Source organism: Drosophila innubila (assembly GCF_004354385.1).
Source record: "Drosophila innubila isolate TH190305 chromosome 3L unlocalized genomic scaffold, UK_Dinn_1.0 0_D_3L, whole genome shotgun sequence".
Taxonomy (NCBI): Eukaryota; Metazoa; Arthropoda; class Insecta; order Diptera; family Drosophilidae; genus Drosophila; species Drosophila innubila.
Window position 1 is genome coordinate 7,703,580 of NW_022995376.1, and position 17,097 is coordinate 7,720,676.

Consider the following 17,097-nt stretch of genomic DNA (forward strand, 5'->3'; position numbering starts at 1 on the left):
AGTGAATTTTTATTTTCTTTGAATTTATTTGGCACTCGCAAAAACTTTGCACATCATATGGCAGCACTGTCACACACAGTGTGTACACACTTGTATCAGAATGTTCTTGTTCTCACCACAGTAGGGTCACACCATAACGCTAATTTTTGAGCAGGCCAAATGGCAAGAATTTGTTTGCCGCCTTTCACTGCAGAAATAAAGCCATGTCAATATCAGAATCCCATCGAACAGGACTCCGCGATATGCTGGTCAATGAGAGAAATACTCCTGTGCTGCTACAGTTAGCAAAAAGCGTCACAAAGAATGTCTGCAGCACTGACGATCCCGAAGGTAAGTGACACAAACAATAACAACAACAAAAAGAATCAACAATGTTTCTTATTTTTTAGAGGCGCTTGGCTATATTACAGCTCATATCGAGGATATACACAAGCTGCTGCACAAACGTCACATCACGAGGGATCTGCTATTCAAGTATTTACACACAAGACTGCCAGGCACTTCAACGGATTTCACAAAAGCTGATTTGGTCATGAGAGTGATTCAGTATTGGGATCGTCATTTAACAATATCAACAGCAGGCGCAGCCGAGGATTCAAAGCCAGTCACTACAGTTGATACATATAAGGATCACAATGAACAGGACTATCCCATACATTTAATGGCACGTAAATTCGGGGAATGGTTCTTCGAGAAGTTAAACACAAACAACCTGACCACAACGGATTTGTGGAACGACGCCGTCTTGCAGCTTCGAGTGATAGCCGACGATGGAACCAGCGACTTGGAGTGTGCTTCTGCAGTAGAGGTTGTGAATTCCTTGATTGCCGCTAAGCAGCAGTTTGGATTCTACTTCAATCCCAACTTGTCGCATTCGGGTGTACAAGGACGCATTGATGCCTATGGTCAGGTCGTGGTGCTCTGCTGCGGCACGTTGCATACGGCCAACCTAAGCGTGGGCGTCTTTGAATGCGCCTTTGGTCTGCTGCGTGATCCACATGCGGGTAACAACTGGAAGCCAAAGAATTTCAAGTGTTTGCTTCGCAGTAAGCTTACTCCGCCACAACTGCACACACTAACCGACAGCGAGACCCTCCAGGCGGCACTGGCGTTACCCTCGCCCAACGATACACTGGACTAACTACAAGACTGTTGCAACCAGGCTGTGAGGCATCTTTAAAGGCTCGTTTATAAATTCATATTTATTTCACTTTAAAACTATTCTGTTAAAAGATAACAATACTTGACTCAATATAACAAGCCTGTTTAAATTGCCATTAAATTTTTAGAAATTTCGGTCAGAACAAGAAATTGTTTTTGTTTTTGAATTTACATATATTCGAAAACAAAAAAAAAACAAAATGAAAAGCAAGAAATGGAAAAATAGAAATATTATTGTTTAATACAGGAGCTCTGAGAATAAGAAAAATATTAAAATTTTAAAGAAATGTTGAAAACAGAACAAGAAGGCTTGTAGTTGAAAATTAGGAAATTAATATTGGAAAAAAAAGGTGAAAGAACAAAAATTAGGAAAGAGACTGATTCCAACTACTGTACTGTAGTTTGTAATTTTTTCCTCTTTAAAAAATCATCTAAAAAACAGACTTTCGAACCTCTTCTATCTAATTCTTATATTTGTTTATTAAAATATTTATAGATTCTAGTTATTTTGTTTTTTGTAACCTGAGCAGCCAATATTCTTCAAATAATAATTATTTAAACAGGCTTAAATGCAATAGAAAGTCAACCCAAGACATTACTTTACCTGATTCATGGTGGACTTTTTCAAGTAGTTCAAGCTCTCCTGGTTACCTAGTGAAATATACGAGAAGGTATTCTCAGTAAAACACGCGATTTCATAAAGTAATACAACTTACGCCCCGAAGTGGAATTGTCTCAGTTTCAAGACGCGCAGTTTCCACAAGGCATTTTCGCCAAGTTGCTGCAAGTTCAGAGAAAATAACCGCATTAAATGATGTTCGTTGGCAAAAAACAAAAAAGGATAAAAATAAATGAATAAGTTGAAGAGTAAATCAAATAATAGGAAACTGGCACTGATAGCATTGGGTTTTTTTTTACTGATTTGAACCCAACAATAAAAATTATTACCAGTTGTTCAACTGCTCAGAACTCCGTGGATGTTCCGTCTTGACGTGATCATTGGATCATCGCAGGTCCACTGAAATGGTATTAATTATTAATAACAATTTCTCTATTTAATGCATAGTATATATGTATGTATATATATTATGTTTGTGTGATAAAAAGTTGGTATTTGGGAGTTTGTTCTGATTTCCATACATGCATATACATATATTGTACTTATTTGATATTCTTATTCAAGTTGAAAGCTCGCACACACTTAACAATCGGATTCGCTTATATAATTCGATTCAAAAAGCACGCGAAAAGTACAACAAAAACCACTAAACTTATGTACATTCTTCATATATAATTATTGTATTATATATATTTTAAATGTGTCGGGGTGAGTGGTATTTGGAGTTCGAGTGGAGTGAAGTTCTTTTGTATTTTTGTTTTGTTTTTGTTTTTTTTTTAATAACGATAGATAACTTGTAACTAATATCGCTAACGAAATTGCTTACTGTCTAGGAAATATTGAATTACGTTTATTCTGTTGTCTCATCTACATTTTCTCCTGTATAAAGGGATGCATTAGCGCCTGATTCAGAGAGATACGCTTGCCCGGATCAAGTGCAAACATATTCTCAAGCAGATCCTTGAGTTGTGTAACTTTACGATGCTGATCATCGGGCAGATTCTGATCAGCAATTAGCTCCTGTTGCAAATTCCGTGAAGGTTTCACAACTGGCATCACAACAATCTTTTCCTGTAAATAGAGACAATCAAAAAATTACTAAGATTATTTATAAATTGTTTGTATATCAACTTACTCGCTCGGTCAGCTTGTCAATCTCGTGATAGAGGAAATTACAACTCTGATCAAAGTGCTGCTCTCGGAACTGTCCCTTGCGTACAATACGATTAGGTATTTTGCCCTTGACATCCATAAAGAACTTGAGCATCTGGTTATTGCTTTTGCCACTGAACAATATCTTGCCAGTGTACAGCTCGTAGATGGTACATCCAGCCGACCACGTATCAATTCCATAGTCATAGGGTATGCCCAAAATAATCTCTGGTGCACGATAGAAACGTGATACCAAATAAGGCGTTATGTCGTTCTCACTTATACCAGAAGCGGACCCAAAATCACACAGTTTCAGTATAAGATTATTCTCATTGACCAGAATATTATCTGGCTTGATGTCCGCATGTAGAATTCCCGTCTTCTTAAGCAATTTGAGGGCCAAGAACAATTGCTGTGTATAGCTGCGCACCGCCTTGATGTGAAGTCCCACATTCTTGCCATATTTCTTGAGAACCTCGCGCAGATTCATAGCAAGTGGTTCAAATACCATGCAAAGATGCTAAAAGATGAAGGGTTAATAAATTGAATGATCGTTTTAGCTGGATTACACACCTGCTTGTGAAAGAAGTGACGATACAAACGCAGGCAATGAAAGCGATCATCAGGATCGGCATCATTAAGCTTCTTAAGTACTTCCAGTTCTCGCAAACCCGTTTTGTGCCTGTTAATGGTTAGATAAAAGAGGTCAGATCAACCCTTACTTTAGAGTTTAATGAACTCACATGATCTCGTTGTTGCGTATGATTTTAATGGCCACATTGGCGGCACCACGTGCCTGATCTCGACCCCGCACCACGTTACTGAAGACGCCTTGTCCAGTATAGCCGCTGACCAGGTAGCGATTGTCCAGAACCTCGCCAATGCGTACACGATAATAACCCTCGGCATCATCCCAATTGTCTGTCAGTGCGGGATTCTCAATTTGATGCTTGTTGTGCACAATGGTGCTGGGTGACTAAGGGAATAGATTTGAATTGTTAAGGCATTAGAAATGTTTGTCTTAATTGTGTTGTGTGTGTGACATTTACAAGCCTGCGACTCACATCGAAATTGGAATCCACATCCTGGTCGGCAAACATATCCCAATCATTGCGTTTCTCCTTTACCGCGCTGTTCTTCGAAGTATTGGCGTCAAAAGGTTCCGAAGACTTAACTTCTGACTGTTCCTCGTCCTCTTCCTTCTCTTTTATTGTTGGAGATGGTGTGCGCTGTCTTGAGTCACGTCTAGATGAAACAGGAGAAGTGCTTCTGGATTCGTAGGAGTTGGACTTGCGAGGTGTTGGACTTGTCGTACGCGATTCCTGCTCATTGGTGCCCAGTTTCTGTTTGGATTAGTTGAAAAATACATCAGTTTAGATATCGAAAAAGAAACATATGAATAACTACCTTTAGCAGCTCCTCGCGCTGCTTGCGACGCATCTCAATAATGCGCTCCTCGTCATCATCATCTTCATTGATGTCAATGTCAAGACTGACTTCCTCATCGCTGCTCTCCTTCTCATGCATTTTCTGGCCCTCACTCAGGGAGCCTTTGTATCGATCACGGTCGCCAATGCCGTTGCCAGAGCCGCGTGCTCCGCGTCCACCACGCTCTCCGCCTCGGCCGTCCTGCTGCTGACGTTCCCGTTCACGTCGCCTGTCCGACTCCATTTTACTGCGGCTATGGGAACGTGGACGGTTCCAGCGCTCCCGTTCCCGCTCTCTGGGACGTCCTCCGCGCTCCGCCGGCTGTCGATTATCCCTCTCTGGCTTTCGGTCACGATCCCGACTTTGATCGCGTCGTTCGCGTTGCTTGTCGCGATTGATCTCCTGGCGCAGATCCTCCATATTCCTGTTGTACTCTTGATGGTGGCGTCTCTGGTCACCCCGACCATGTTGTTGTTGTTGTTGTTGCTCTACACGCCGGCGCGGCGAGCGACTGCGTTGCTCTCGCGGCACACGGTCACGAGATCGTCGATCACGAACCTCTCGATCCTGCTGTCGTCGCGCTGCTCCGGTTGGGTCATCACGGGCACGACTTCGGTTCCTGGGCTGGACTGCGGGCGAGGCTTGACGTCGTCGCTTCTCTGGTGTGGGTGAGGGAGTCCTCTGACCACCGCTAGAATCATCCAATAATATAACATCGGATTCGTTTGAGTTATGGATGCTAGATTGTTTATTATTAACATGTTTACTAGTTGCAGTTGCCAGCGGTGCTGCAGACTGCGAGATCAGCCTGCGCTTCGGCGCCTCAGTAGCTGCCAGCTTGGTCTGCTGCTCCCGCTCTCGCTCCCGCTCACGCTGATGCTGCAGCTGGCGGCGGCGTTCGGTACTCTCATCACGCACGCGCTTGACCAACCCCTGATTAGAGCGACTTTCATCGCACTCCGGGTCGGACATGTAGGCGCCCAGACGTGCCTGCAGCAGTGCCTTTTGCTTCATCAGCTCCTCCAAGTTGAGCTCATCCTCGAGCTTTGGTGGCAGCACCGGACTGGCCACATCGACGGCGCTGAAGTTTGAAGAACAAACCAGAGAGGCATTAGTTATCAGGAATATATATACTTTAACCCCTACTTACACTTCACTCTCACTGCCGGAACTGGCCACCTCCAGCACGGGCATCACCTTATTCTGAATGGTTTTCGTAATCTCCTCGACTAGACTGCAAGGATCTGTCTGCATATTTGGCTTAATGATGCGAAAATCGACTCCATTGGGGGCCAGAATTGTACTGCGCTCCCGGCTCGCCTGCATAATCTCAGTGAACTTATTGCTAAGGCTCTGGCCACTGGAGGAGGTACGTTGATGCTTCTCGGATGCATTTGAAGATTCACTGTGACGATGGTGACTCTTCTTCGATTTCTTGTGCTTCTTGTGCACCTTATCACTTTTGCTGGCTGAGGATGTCTTTTTGTGTTTCTTGTGCTTTTTCGGCTTCTTGTGCTTGGTGCGGCGCTCCTCTGTCCCACTGTTGTCGCTGGAGTCGTAACTGCTTTGAGCGGAAAAACCACAAATTAATATACATACACACAACACAAAAACACACACACACATACAGCTACATAACCTCACAAAGCTTTGCTTGCTCATTTTTTCCTCGCTCTATTTGTTAACTTCAACTTACCTTTTTTCGTCACTTGTCATTGTAGTGTGTTAGTGCAAAGGACATGCACAATCACTTGTTCAAGTAAAATATTACTTTTATTAATTAATAGTCTTTGGTGCGCAACTTTTTTACATCTAGTTTGTTTGCACTCAATAAATTTTGACATTTGTTGTTGGGCTTGCTCATGAGTGACGGTCACTGTTGCCAACTTAGCTTTTTTACAGCTGGTTCTGGCGTTTTTTAAAGTTCGATTGAAAATTCCTATAAGCCCAAAACCAGGCTATTTTCAATAAGTACTTAGCTCTGATTGGCCAGTACATTTTTTGCAAAAGTTTCACATAAATTCAGCAATTCTGCTTTGTGAGAACTTAAAAAAATTGCTTTTTAAATTTGTGATAGGAAAAATAAATACGTGAATACATAAATGAAATAAATGTGTGTTAAAAGAGTTGTCAAGATTTTTGCTATGCTTTCCAGCCAGAAACAGCTATTTTTCTCTAAAAAGTTGGCAGCACTGCTTAAGAGTGACTGTTGAAAACGGGGTGGCAGCCTTTAATTGAGTTCATTTGAACTAAAATGAGCGAACGTAGTTTTCGTATACCTGTGAATAGCATTTACCGACTGCAATTAATAATCGATTACAAATGTTGGCGCAATTTAAAAATGGACGGTTGCTAAGGAAGAAAAACCAAAACAAAGATCTTAGTTAATTTACTGCCGAAAATAGGTATAGTTTCTTTAGCTCGCATTTCAACAATGGCAACAGCATCGGCATCTAATTGGCTGCATGTGGACATTGGCGATGAAACTCCGCAACTTCTCTCAACTCTCTCAAGTTGCATGACACTCAGCGACGTTCAGTGCGATGGTTACGTGCGTCTTTTGGCTGCCGACATTTCGTTTGAGGACGAGGAGGAGCCCTCTGCTAAGCTAAAAGTGTTTCGAGGACTAAAGCTGAAGAAGGAGCAATCGCTCCCGGGTATACCTACTGCCATTGAGAGTCTCTATATCGATGAAACCGAACCCAAAACGCCGGGTGAGCAAGTAAAGCTAAATTTTTACCATTGTATAACATTCCCCTTCTCCTTTCCGTAGTGATTGCTGTCGCCATTGCAGAGTCAGTTCTGTTCTATAGGCATTTGAAGCCCTACTTCAAGTATACTGTGCCCGCCTTAGATGCCGAAGAATTGGAACTAGAAGTATGGCGCAAGCTCCCTGTAATGCAATCAGAAACCCACGACGGATTGCTGCAGTTGCTCAAGGATGTTGACCATGCCAAATTGTCACGTAAAACTCAGCGATTGCTTCAATTGCCGGTAGAGGAGCGTGAAGTACGCGTACTCATTATTAAAAATTTCCATCTACCATAACTTTGCTAAAACTTAACCGATTTTCATGCTGAATACCATTTTGATCATAATTTGGCCTCTTTATTAATTCTGCATCAAAATATTTATTATTTAGAAAATTTCATATTTTGGTCATCACTGTCATATTTTTCCATACCCTTCCCTTGACACTTTATTAAAAACTTCAATCTACCATAACTTTGTCAAAACTTAACCGATTTTCATGCGGAATACCATTTTGATCATTATTTGACCTCTATATTGATTCTGCATCAAAATAATAATTACTTAGAAAATTCAATTTTTTGGTCATCACTGTCATATTTTTCCATACCTTTCCCTTGACACTTTATTAAAAACTTCAATCTGCCATAACTTTGCCAAAACGTAACCGATTTTCATGCGGAATACCATTTTGATCATTATTTGACCTCTATATTGATTCTGCATCAAAATAATAATTACTTAGAAAATTCCATTTTTTGGTCATCACTGTCATATTTTTCCATACCTTTCCCTTGACACTTTATTAAAAACTTCAATCTGCCATAACTTTGCCAAAACGTAACCGATTTTCATGCGGAATACCATTTTGATCATTATTTGGCCTCTTTATTGATTCTGTATCGAAACTTTAGTTATTTGGGAAATTCAATTTTTTGGTCGTCACTGTCATATTTTTCCATACCTTTCCCTTGACACTTTATTAAAAACTTCAAACTCTCATAACTTTGCCAAAACTTAACCGATTTTCATGCGGAATGTCATTTTGATCATCAAAATAATAATTACTCAGAAAATTCAATTTCTTGGTCGTCACTGTCATATTTTTCCATACCTTTCCCTTGACACTTTATTAAAAACTTCAAACTCTCATAACTTTGCCAAAACTTAACCGATTTTCATGCGGAATGTCATTTTGATCATCAAAATAATAATTACTCAGAAAATTCAATTTCTTGGTCGTCACTGTCATATTTTTCCATACCTTTCCCTTGACACTTTATCGAAAATTTCAATCTGCCATAACTTTGCCAAAACTTAACCGATTTTCATGCGGAATACCATTTTGATCATTATTTGGCCTATATATTAATTCTGCATCAAAATATTTATTATTTAGAAAATTTCATATTTTGGTCATCACTGTCATATTTTTCCATACCCTTCCCTTGACACTTTATTAAAAACTTCAATCTACCATAACTTTGTCAAAACTTAACCGATTTTCATGCGGAATGCCATTTTGATCATCATTTGGCCTATATATTGATTCTGCATCAAAATAATAATTACTCAGAAAATTCAATTTCTTGGTCGACACTGTCATATTTTTCCATACCTTTCCCTTGACACTTTATTAAAAACTTCAAACTCTCATAACTTTGCCAAAACTTAACCGATTTTCATGCGGAATACCATTTTGATCATTATTTGGCCTATATATTAATTCTGCATCAAAATATTTAATTTTTAGAAAATTTCATATTTTGGTCATCACTGTCATATTTTTCCATACCTTTCCCTTGACACTTAATTAAAACTTCAAACTCTCATAATTTTGCCAAACTTAACCGATTTTCATGCGGAATACCATTTTGATCATTATTTGGCCTATATATTAATTCTGCATCAAAATATTTATTATTTAGAAAATTTCATATTTTGGTCATCACTGTCATATTTTTCCATACCCTTCCCTTGACACTTTATTAAAAACTTCAATCTACCATAACTTTGTCAAAACTTAACCGATTTTCATGCGGAATACCATTTTGATCATTATTTGGCCTATATATTGATTCTGCATCAAAATAATAATTACTCAGAAAATTCAATTTCTTGGTCGTCACTGTCATATTTTTCCATACCTTTCCCTTGACACTTTATTAAAAACTTCAAACTCTCATAACTTTGCCAAAACTTAACCGATTTTCATGCGGAATACCATTTTGATCATTATTTGGCCTATATATTAATTCTGCATCAAAATATTTAATTTTTAGAAAATTTCATATTTTGGTCATCACTGTCATATTTTTCCATACCTTTCCCTTGACACTTTATTAAAAACTTCAAACTCTCATAATTTTGCCAAAACTTAACCGATTTTCATGCGGAATACCATTTTGATCATTATTTGGCCTATATATTAATTCTGCATCAAAATATTTATTATTTAGAAAATTTCATATTTTGGTCATCACTGTCATATTTTTCCATACCCTTCCCTTGACACTTTATTAAAAACTTCAATCTACCATAACTTTGTCAAAACTTAACCGATTTTCATGCGGAATACCATTTTGATCATTATTTGGCCTCTTTATTGATTCTGCATCGAAACTTTAGTTATTTGGGAAATTCAATTTTTTGGTCGTCACTGTCATATTTTTCCATACCTTTCCCTTGACACTTTATTAAAAACTTCAAACTCTCATAACCTTGCCAAAACTTAACCGATTTTCATGCGGAATACCATTTTGATCATTATTTGGCCTATATATTAATTCTGCATCAAAATATTTATTATTTAGAAAATTTCATATTTTGGTCATCACTGTCATATTTTTCCATACCCTTCCTTGACACTTTATTAAAACTTCAATCTACCATAACTTTGTCAAAACTTAACCGATTTTCATGCGGAATACCATTTTGATCATTATTTGGCCTCTTTATTGATTCTGCATCGAAACTTTAGTTATTTGGGAAATTCAATTTTTTGGTCGTCACTGTCGTATTTTTCCATACCTTTCCCTTGACACTTTATTAAAAACTTCAAACTCTCATAACTTTGCCAAAACTTAACCGATTTTCATGCGGAATACCATTTTGATCATTATTTGGCCTATTTATTGATTCTGCATTAAAAAATAATTTATTTAAAAAATTTAATATTTTGCTCATCACTGTCCACTTTAACCGTACATTCCCCCTAGCACTTTTTAAAAACTCCAAACTTTCAAAACTTTGTGAAAGCTCTTACTGATCCAATTTCCTTGCAGTCGTTTATCAACATCCATAAGGATTCGCCTGTGGGTCGTGTGGGAATTATTGTGGCTATGTGCTGTTTGAAACGTGTTTCCAGCAGTGCCAATCCGCCCTCCCATTTGGTACTGGCAACGGATACAGGCCGTGTCTTCGTATTGGAACCTCAGGGCTTTAATTTGGTTTACCAGGCCAAAACCTGTAGTTATGAGACAGCTGTGCCGAGCCTAATCTCTGTGCACGGCACTTACGAGACGGACTTTTGCATTGTGGTGGGCACACGCAATGGCGGCGTCTATCTGCTGCGCAAATCCAACAGCGAGGGACAGGAGATCCTCAAGATGAGCACTTCCTTAACGGGTCTACTGTTGCTGCCCGTTGATCAGACAATCGTGATGACCACCATGGAGCAGCGGTACCTATGTTACTCCAAGCGTGGCAAGTTGCTCTACCAGGTGCAACTGGAGGCACAACCCGTATGCATTTTACCCCTGATGCTCTCACATCTGGGCATCACTCTGGTGGCTGTGGCTTTACAAGGCGGCACAGTTAAGTTCTTTCTACAACGCTTTCTCGTGGATGAGTTTGTGGTGCCACAGACCGTGGCTGCCATGCTGTACGGCCGTATGGGCATGGAAGATCATGTGCTGACTTTGACAACCCAAACGGGTGAAGTGATTATGAAAATATTGCGACGTATTACACGCTTTGAGAACGACATCGAAGCGGCAACATTGGCCAGCAAAGTCTCAGCGAGCTCACACCGGATTGTGGATGCCTCCATACTCGACAAGCCCAAGAAGAGCTCCATATTTGTGGAGCAAGCGTCACGCGAGAAGCAACATGCCAAGGGTGAGTTGTAAATGCAGCAAGAATCCTTTCGAGAAATCCTTGAAAATTCTAATATTAATAATTAATAGCTAACCATTGCTAATTATAATATTTACTAATTATAATATTTACTAATACTTCTCAACATAACATTTTAAATTTTAAATATTAATTTTCTTTTATCCTTTCCGTTTTAAATGTATTTTTATAATTGTAATATTTTTATTTGAAACTTTTTTACTTTTGGTATTAATTGCCCTTAAATAAATAAATTAATAAATAAATAATAATCATATATAATCCATTTTTTGTTTGCAGCAAGTTATGGCAGCTTTCAGGTGGAACTCTGGCGACTGCGCCACACTGCCGCACGTGCCACAATTGATGCGATCAACTCCTCGGAGAGCACCATATCAGGAGACCTGACGCATGCTCCCGTCAAGCTTTCGGCAGAGGTCTGTGGCAGTGGACCAGCCTTTCGACTCTACCTCACCGTGCAGAATCTGTCCACATTCAAGATGGCATCCAATTTGGTGGTGCTTCTGCATGCCGATCGTCGACACTACACCATGCAACAATCCGTGGCCAGATTGCCGAGTGTTTTGCCCGGCATTCCGCTGCGTGTGGACTTTGAGGTTGTGTCTGTGCTGGATTCATTGGACAAATTGCCACCGGCCAGTCTCACGCCAGACAATTCCCAGATTCGCGTCATGCTCTTGAAGACTGGTCAGTCCAAGCCGCTTATTGCTGCCGCAGTGGCCATGCCACAATCGGAGGCGGCTTTCTAAAACGTTATCTAAGTTTTGCTGTTGTGGGTAAGAAGCGTTATTTATTTCACATATAAATTACATTTAAACTCTGCATTATTTATAATTTTTCTTAGGCATATTTGGGTGCATACTTCTCGTAGGCTCTGACGTAAGCCTCTTTGGCGGCGTCCTTGGACAAACCCTTGCGCGAACTCCAGGCTTCATACATGACCTTCTTCTTGAGATCCAGCATGCCTGGCTTATCGATGTTCACATCTCCAACGGTGGCCTGTTTGTAGAGTCCGTAGAACTCTAGATTCTCTGAGTCGGCGGGCTTCTTCTTAAAGTTCTTAACAAGTTCTGTAGCTTCCTCAAAGTTGACCATGTTGCTCGTCTTAGCGTTGGTATTAGACTGACTCTTTGACAGTTTTATCTATTTTTTATAATCGTTATCCATTTGTCAGACCTAATTTTAATTTAATTAATTTGAATATTGGTGCAGCTGCATTGTAAATTCAGTGGGTTATCAAAAATGTATATAGTATAGGAAATATTTAATTAATATTTTGGAAAACTACCACAGCTGATAAGGGCTAGAACTGTTATTATTTGTAAGCTCTATGATAACTTGCAACTATTAATCATTCCACACCTTTATTCGACTTTTTCTTTGGCTGGATGACGTGTCTGTGAACTATGGCCTCTTATTAATTAGGAGTAAGTCATCTACTTGATTTGAGACACCGTCAGTATTGACTTGCTATATTCCTATAATATATATTTGGGCTTGGAACAGTCATAAAATATTCATGCTAATCTTATCACACAAGTGCATGAGGTGTTTATTCATATCTCTAAAAACTCATATACTTAATTTTATATATATTCTATGATAGCTATAACTAATTTCTTTTTTGGCAAACTGCAAGTACGAATTTCCCCTAAATCAGATAAGGCCAACACTCATATGAAGTTTTTTTTTATTATTTTTTTTTACTTTATAATTTTTTTCTGCACTATCAACCCCTTGTCGTCTGCACCACCTAATCGATCATAGCAATCGCATAGAAATTAATGTATGTGTTTAGAGTGTATTGTGGTTTATCATCATGCAACGGGAAAGGGAACGGGAATGGGAACGGGAAAGGGAACTACAAACAGTCAGAGCCTTCTGTATGAGATAAGATTAATCAAAAAACAACGGCTGACTGTGTTTGGGCCATTATATATAAGCATGGAGTGGAATGAGGAGCCACAATTTGTATCCGTTCGCCAAACACAACAAACCACCAAAACATCAACATGCTGACCGTAAGTTAAAATAAAAATCTATAAAAATTACAAGGACTTACCTAAATTGCTTTTTTTAAATTTCGACAGTTTGAGGAAATCGTTGAGAAGGCAAAGAACTTCAAGCAGACCGTCACCAAGGAAGATTTCCTGGAATTCTACGGTTATTACAAGCAGGCCACCGTCGGCGATTGCAACATCGATGAGCCCGAGGATGAGGAGCAGAAGGCCCGCTATCTTGCCTGGAAGAGCAAGGCTGGTCTTACCCTCGAGGATGCCAAGAACCATTACATCGAGGTCTACAAGAAGTATGCCGCCAAATACGAGTAATCTGTGCCCTTCGTGAAATTTTGCAGTAGCCAATAATCTTAACCTTGTCACAATAATATTTCTGTCGTAGTTGCCGTTGTTACAAAATGTATTTATTGTATTTTTATACTATGGTTTAATAAACCCATAAGCATTTAAACAAAGAATTACCTGAATTTAATTTTTTAAAATCCAATCCAATTTCAATGGTTAATGCATAATAAACCAACGAAAAATATATGGGTTCTTAGTAGGTTTTTAATTGGTTTACATTTGTGGAACACCCCTTAATACAAATTGATTTCCGTGTCAGTTTATCGCCTATTTTTTAAACTTATTTAAAATAAAAAGCTTGTTCGCAAAATATGAAGGACATTTAAAATTTTAGTTTTCACATATCTTTAATTTTATTCTGCCGTATTTAGCTATTTTTTTTTCATAAACTCTTAATATATTAAAACAATTAATTTTTTATATTGTTAAGCTAAGTATTCGAATTTTTGAATAACCACTGTACTTGAAAATATTGCAATACCTGCTGTATTTGTGGTTTATATTGAATTTTGAATTGAACATGAATCATAATATTAAATACGCCTAAAAGTATGCCACACAAAATAAAATCTTCTTAGATATCGAAACATACATACAAATTCGTTCTATCCCTCTGCTTATTGATAAGAACGAAATTCTATGACAAAACCGTTATATTTAAAAGTTAAGGTCATTTAATTTGTAAAATTTTATTCTTATGAGTCTTAATTAATGTAGTCTTTATTCACAGCAGAATATTCATAAATATTATATGAAAGCTTTAATTTTTATTCCTCATAATATTTTGAATAATAAGTATTATATAATTTATTTTAATATGAATTATAATTATTCGTTATTCTTATTACAAATATTAAATAAATATTATTAAAATAAACAGGGGAAATATATGTTTTTTTTATATCATTATTAAAAATCAGTTATATGTAATTTATAAAAGTCGAATTCAAATCAAATCAATAAAAAATGGCGCTAAATTACACGTTAGTCTTGTTGCCAAATGTATAGATTGTATAGATTGCAATAAAATTGTATAAACGTCAGGTAATCAGCAGGTGTGAAACTGATAAGTGCATTAATCTTTGGATTAGTTGCTCCCAGAAAGTTCAATCATTCGCAATCGTGCCAATTTCATATGTGTACACGTATGTACTTAACTGCATCTGCGATTAAAATGCCGGTTGCCCTTCGCACCCAGAATTCAATGATTAAATCCCAACCCAAATTGATATCAGTACAAGAAGTACATCCATCAGCAGTGCTCAAAGCTGTCTGCGTCTGTGAGTAATAAATACAAGAGTACACGTAACACTCGGGAGCAGCCATGGTGCGTGAGAACCCGGAGAATATCAGAAAAGCTCACCGAATTGCGATAGTGGACGCTCCCAGTTCCGCGAGAGCTTTCGACAGAGATTCGCTCGGCTAGCTGCGATCGGCGAAAAGACTTAAATTGAAAGTCCAAACGAGACTCGGATTCAGACAGTGTCGAGTTCTGTGACCGCCCAGACAGCAAAGTCAACGTAAGTCCAATATTCAAGTCCATCGAATGGAATTATCAATCGATTCTATACTCGTTTAGTTAAAATATAATGTGTGTACTTTTTTGTACATGTGACAAACAAGAATATCGAAGGCTCGTTTAGATAAGGGCCAAGTGTTTTTTGGTCATGTTATTTGGGCCAACACACTCAATTTGCAATTCAAGTGGGCGTTGTGGGTATTGAGCACGTACTCAATGCCTTTTCTGGCGGGATGCGCCAAATCTAATTCAATTTAAATGCCACGCGATCTGTTAGATACATTTGTATCTTTTCATACAGCGCATGCGCTGCGCCAAAATTTTAATTAATAAATTTCTATTCTTATTGTGCTTTGACGCTACTACGTCGCGTCGGCTGCTGTGCGGCGGTGAAAGTAGCGCTTTGTGGCACCTCCATAAATGGTCCGACCTCAAAAAGATTGCTGAATAATCGCCTGATGCGTGCCAAAGTTCAACCGGCCAGACAATTTGGCGGCAGATCATTTGTCGTATTCCCCAATTAGCTTAGCTTAGTGAACAGGTTTTGGCAACAAGTTCATCTAAATATGTTATGTCATTAACAATATTGTTAATCTTTCTTATTTACAGATTAAAATCTAAACCAAGATGTCCCTCACCGAGGTAAGTGGCTATAAAGTCACCTGTAGATTTATGATAGTGACATATATAATGAGCCTACTGTTATCAGCGAACTAGTCAATCGCTAATCGCAGGCACCGTAGTGATTATACATTTTAAAATAAAAATTATCTGTTAATTTTCATCATAAAAATCTATTGGAACTCTTTTTTTTTTTTTAAATTACAATAAATAAGTATAACTCAATTATTATTTAAAAGTCATAAAATGTAATAATAAATAAAAAAAATTTAGATTAATCTATTATTATTTTAAATTTGTATAACAATAAATTAAAATCCAAATTTATTCAGCTGTATCTAAAAGTAAATCTGGCATTTTCTTATTCATCCAGATAATTTATTTTCGGTTTTAATTTTAATCAGAACTATTTTTTTTGTAATCCCTGGCTAATCATTTAAATTTGCTTGTTTGCAGCAATTCAACGCCGCCGCCGAGAAGGTCAAGTCCCTGACCAAGCGTCCCAGCGATGATGAGTTCCTCGAGCTCTATGCTCTCTTCAAGCAGGCCACCGTTGGTGATAATGAGACCAGCAAGCCCGGTCTTTTGGATCTGAAGGCCAAGGCCAAGTGGGAGGCTTGGGGCAAGCAGAAGGGCAAGTCCACCGATGTGGCCCAGAAGGAATACATCGCATTCGCCGAGGGTCTGGTTGCCAAATACGCTTAAACCAAAATCAAAGTTCAGCTCATATCCAAACTATACTAAATTGTTGATTTTAAATAACAACCAGAGAGACTAAAACTATTTATATAATAGACACTATGATCTTTTTAAATGTGTAATAAAATTTGTTTGTAAACTTTTCTAAGTGACGACGTTTTTACTCAAGTCTCAATGTCCATTTCAATTAGCTCTTGTTCTAAAACTCTTCCCGGTATTTTTAACCTTTAGCCTGTAATTTACTTTACGTATTTGGTATCAGTTTGCATTTGAGTACGTGGCTCTTTACTCACATATTTGCAAGGCAAATACAAATACACTCAATACTGTACTGGGTACCGGTTCCAGGTTACCCAACAAATACGAATATAAAAACGAATACGAATGTGAATCCGATTGCACCTAGTTTGCTGCGTTCTTTAGACGCTCGTCTGCTCATTAGCGACTAACTGTTAATAGAACCGTTGAAACACTTTGGGCCATGGTTGTTAGCTTTGGCAATGACCTTGAGCTTTCAGCTCTCGTTGACTGCTTAAGATTCCTTTTACAGATCCCTATTATTGCAAGTAATTTGGTAATTTAACAATAGATTCACATTTGATTCGACTTTTAATGGAAAGTAGTTAGATTTCACACTTCAGAAGTTT

At 38.3% G+C, this 17,097-nt stretch overlaps 6 protein-coding genes and 1 long non-coding RNA gene across 8 annotated transcripts; 4 read left to right on the forward strand and 3 right to left on the reverse strand.

The window, feature by feature from the left end:
* Window positions 1–106: 106 nt before the first annotated feature.
* On the forward strand, window positions 107–1,282 carry LOC117788961 (uncharacterized protein C3orf38 homolog). The gene is made up of 2 exons (XM_034627921.1): window positions 107–330; window positions 390–1,282. The coding sequence occupies exons 1-2, from the start codon at window positions 204–206 to the stop codon at window positions 1,139–1,141; spliced, it is 879 nt and encodes a 292-aa protein (XP_034483812.1). The 5' UTR covers window positions 107–203; the 3' UTR covers window positions 1,142–1,282.
* A 397-nt stretch (window positions 1,283–1,679) lies between these two features.
* LOC117788977 lies at window positions 1,680–1,951 on the reverse strand. The gene is made up of 2 exons (XR_004617810.1): window positions 1,878–1,951; window positions 1,680–1,812 (listed from the first exon to the last, which is right to left on the reverse strand). It is a non-coding gene; the product is annotated as an uncharacterized LOC117788977 (long non-coding RNA).
* A 331-nt stretch (window positions 1,952–2,282) lies between these two features.
* Window positions 2,283–6,244, reverse strand: LOC117788934 (serine/threonine-protein kinase PRP4 homolog). Of its 2 annotated transcripts, none has more exons than XM_034627882.1 (8): window positions 6,057–6,244; window positions 5,511–5,921; window positions 4,340–5,441; window positions 3,997–4,275; window positions 3,676–3,908; window positions 3,506–3,614; window positions 2,916–3,452; window positions 2,283–2,851 (listed from the first exon to the last, which is right to left on the reverse strand). In XM_034627882.1, exons 1-8 carry the CDS (start codon window positions 6,074–6,076, stop codon window positions 2,648–2,650), a joined length of 2,895 nt encoding a protein of 964 aa, XP_034483773.1. In that variant the 5' UTR covers window positions 6,077–6,244; the 3' UTR covers window positions 2,283–2,647. The 2 variants fall into 2 exon arrangements, with proteins under 2 accessions (XP_034483773.1, XP_034483772.1); XM_034627881.1 differs by having other exon boundaries at window positions 5,511–5,924.
* A 550-nt stretch (window positions 6,245–6,794) lies between these two features.
* Window positions 6,795–11,997, forward strand: LOC117786959 (Bardet-Biedl syndrome 1 protein homolog). Its single transcript, XM_034625390.1, has 4 exons — window positions 6,795–7,074; window positions 7,134–7,369; window positions 10,396–11,230; window positions 11,528–11,997. Exons 1-4 carry the CDS (start codon window positions 6,795–6,797, stop codon window positions 11,995–11,997), a joined length of 1,821 nt encoding a protein of 606 aa, XP_034481281.1.
* A 21-nt stretch (window positions 11,998–12,018) lies between these two features.
* Window positions 12,019–12,371, reverse strand: LOC117788973 (acyl-CoA-binding protein). Its single transcript, XM_034627935.1, has one exon. The coding sequence runs from the start codon at window positions 12,341–12,343 to the stop codon at window positions 12,089–12,091; it is 255 nt and encodes an 84-aa protein (XP_034483826.1). The 5' UTR covers window positions 12,344–12,371; the 3' UTR covers window positions 12,019–12,088.
* Window positions 12,372–13,176: 805 nt separating this feature from the next.
* LOC117788974 (acyl-CoA-binding protein) lies at window positions 13,177–13,724 on the forward strand. Its single transcript, XM_034627936.1, has 2 exons — window positions 13,177–13,269; window positions 13,339–13,724. Exons 1-2 carry the CDS (start codon window positions 13,261–13,263, stop codon window positions 13,576–13,578), a joined length of 249 nt encoding a protein of 82 aa, XP_034483827.1. The 5' UTR covers window positions 13,177–13,260; the 3' UTR covers window positions 13,579–13,724.
* A 1,283-nt stretch (window positions 13,725–15,007) lies between these two features.
* Window positions 15,008–16,598, forward strand: LOC117788971 (acyl-CoA-binding protein homolog). The gene is made up of 3 exons (XM_034627931.1): window positions 15,008–15,131; window positions 15,740–15,772; window positions 16,208–16,598. The coding sequence occupies exons 2-3, from the start codon at window positions 15,758–15,760 to the stop codon at window positions 16,454–16,456; spliced, it is 264 nt and encodes an 87-aa protein (XP_034483822.1). The 5' UTR covers window positions 15,008–15,131; window positions 15,740–15,757; the 3' UTR covers window positions 16,457–16,598.
* The last annotated feature ends 499 nt before the right edge of the window (window positions 16,599–17,097 follow it).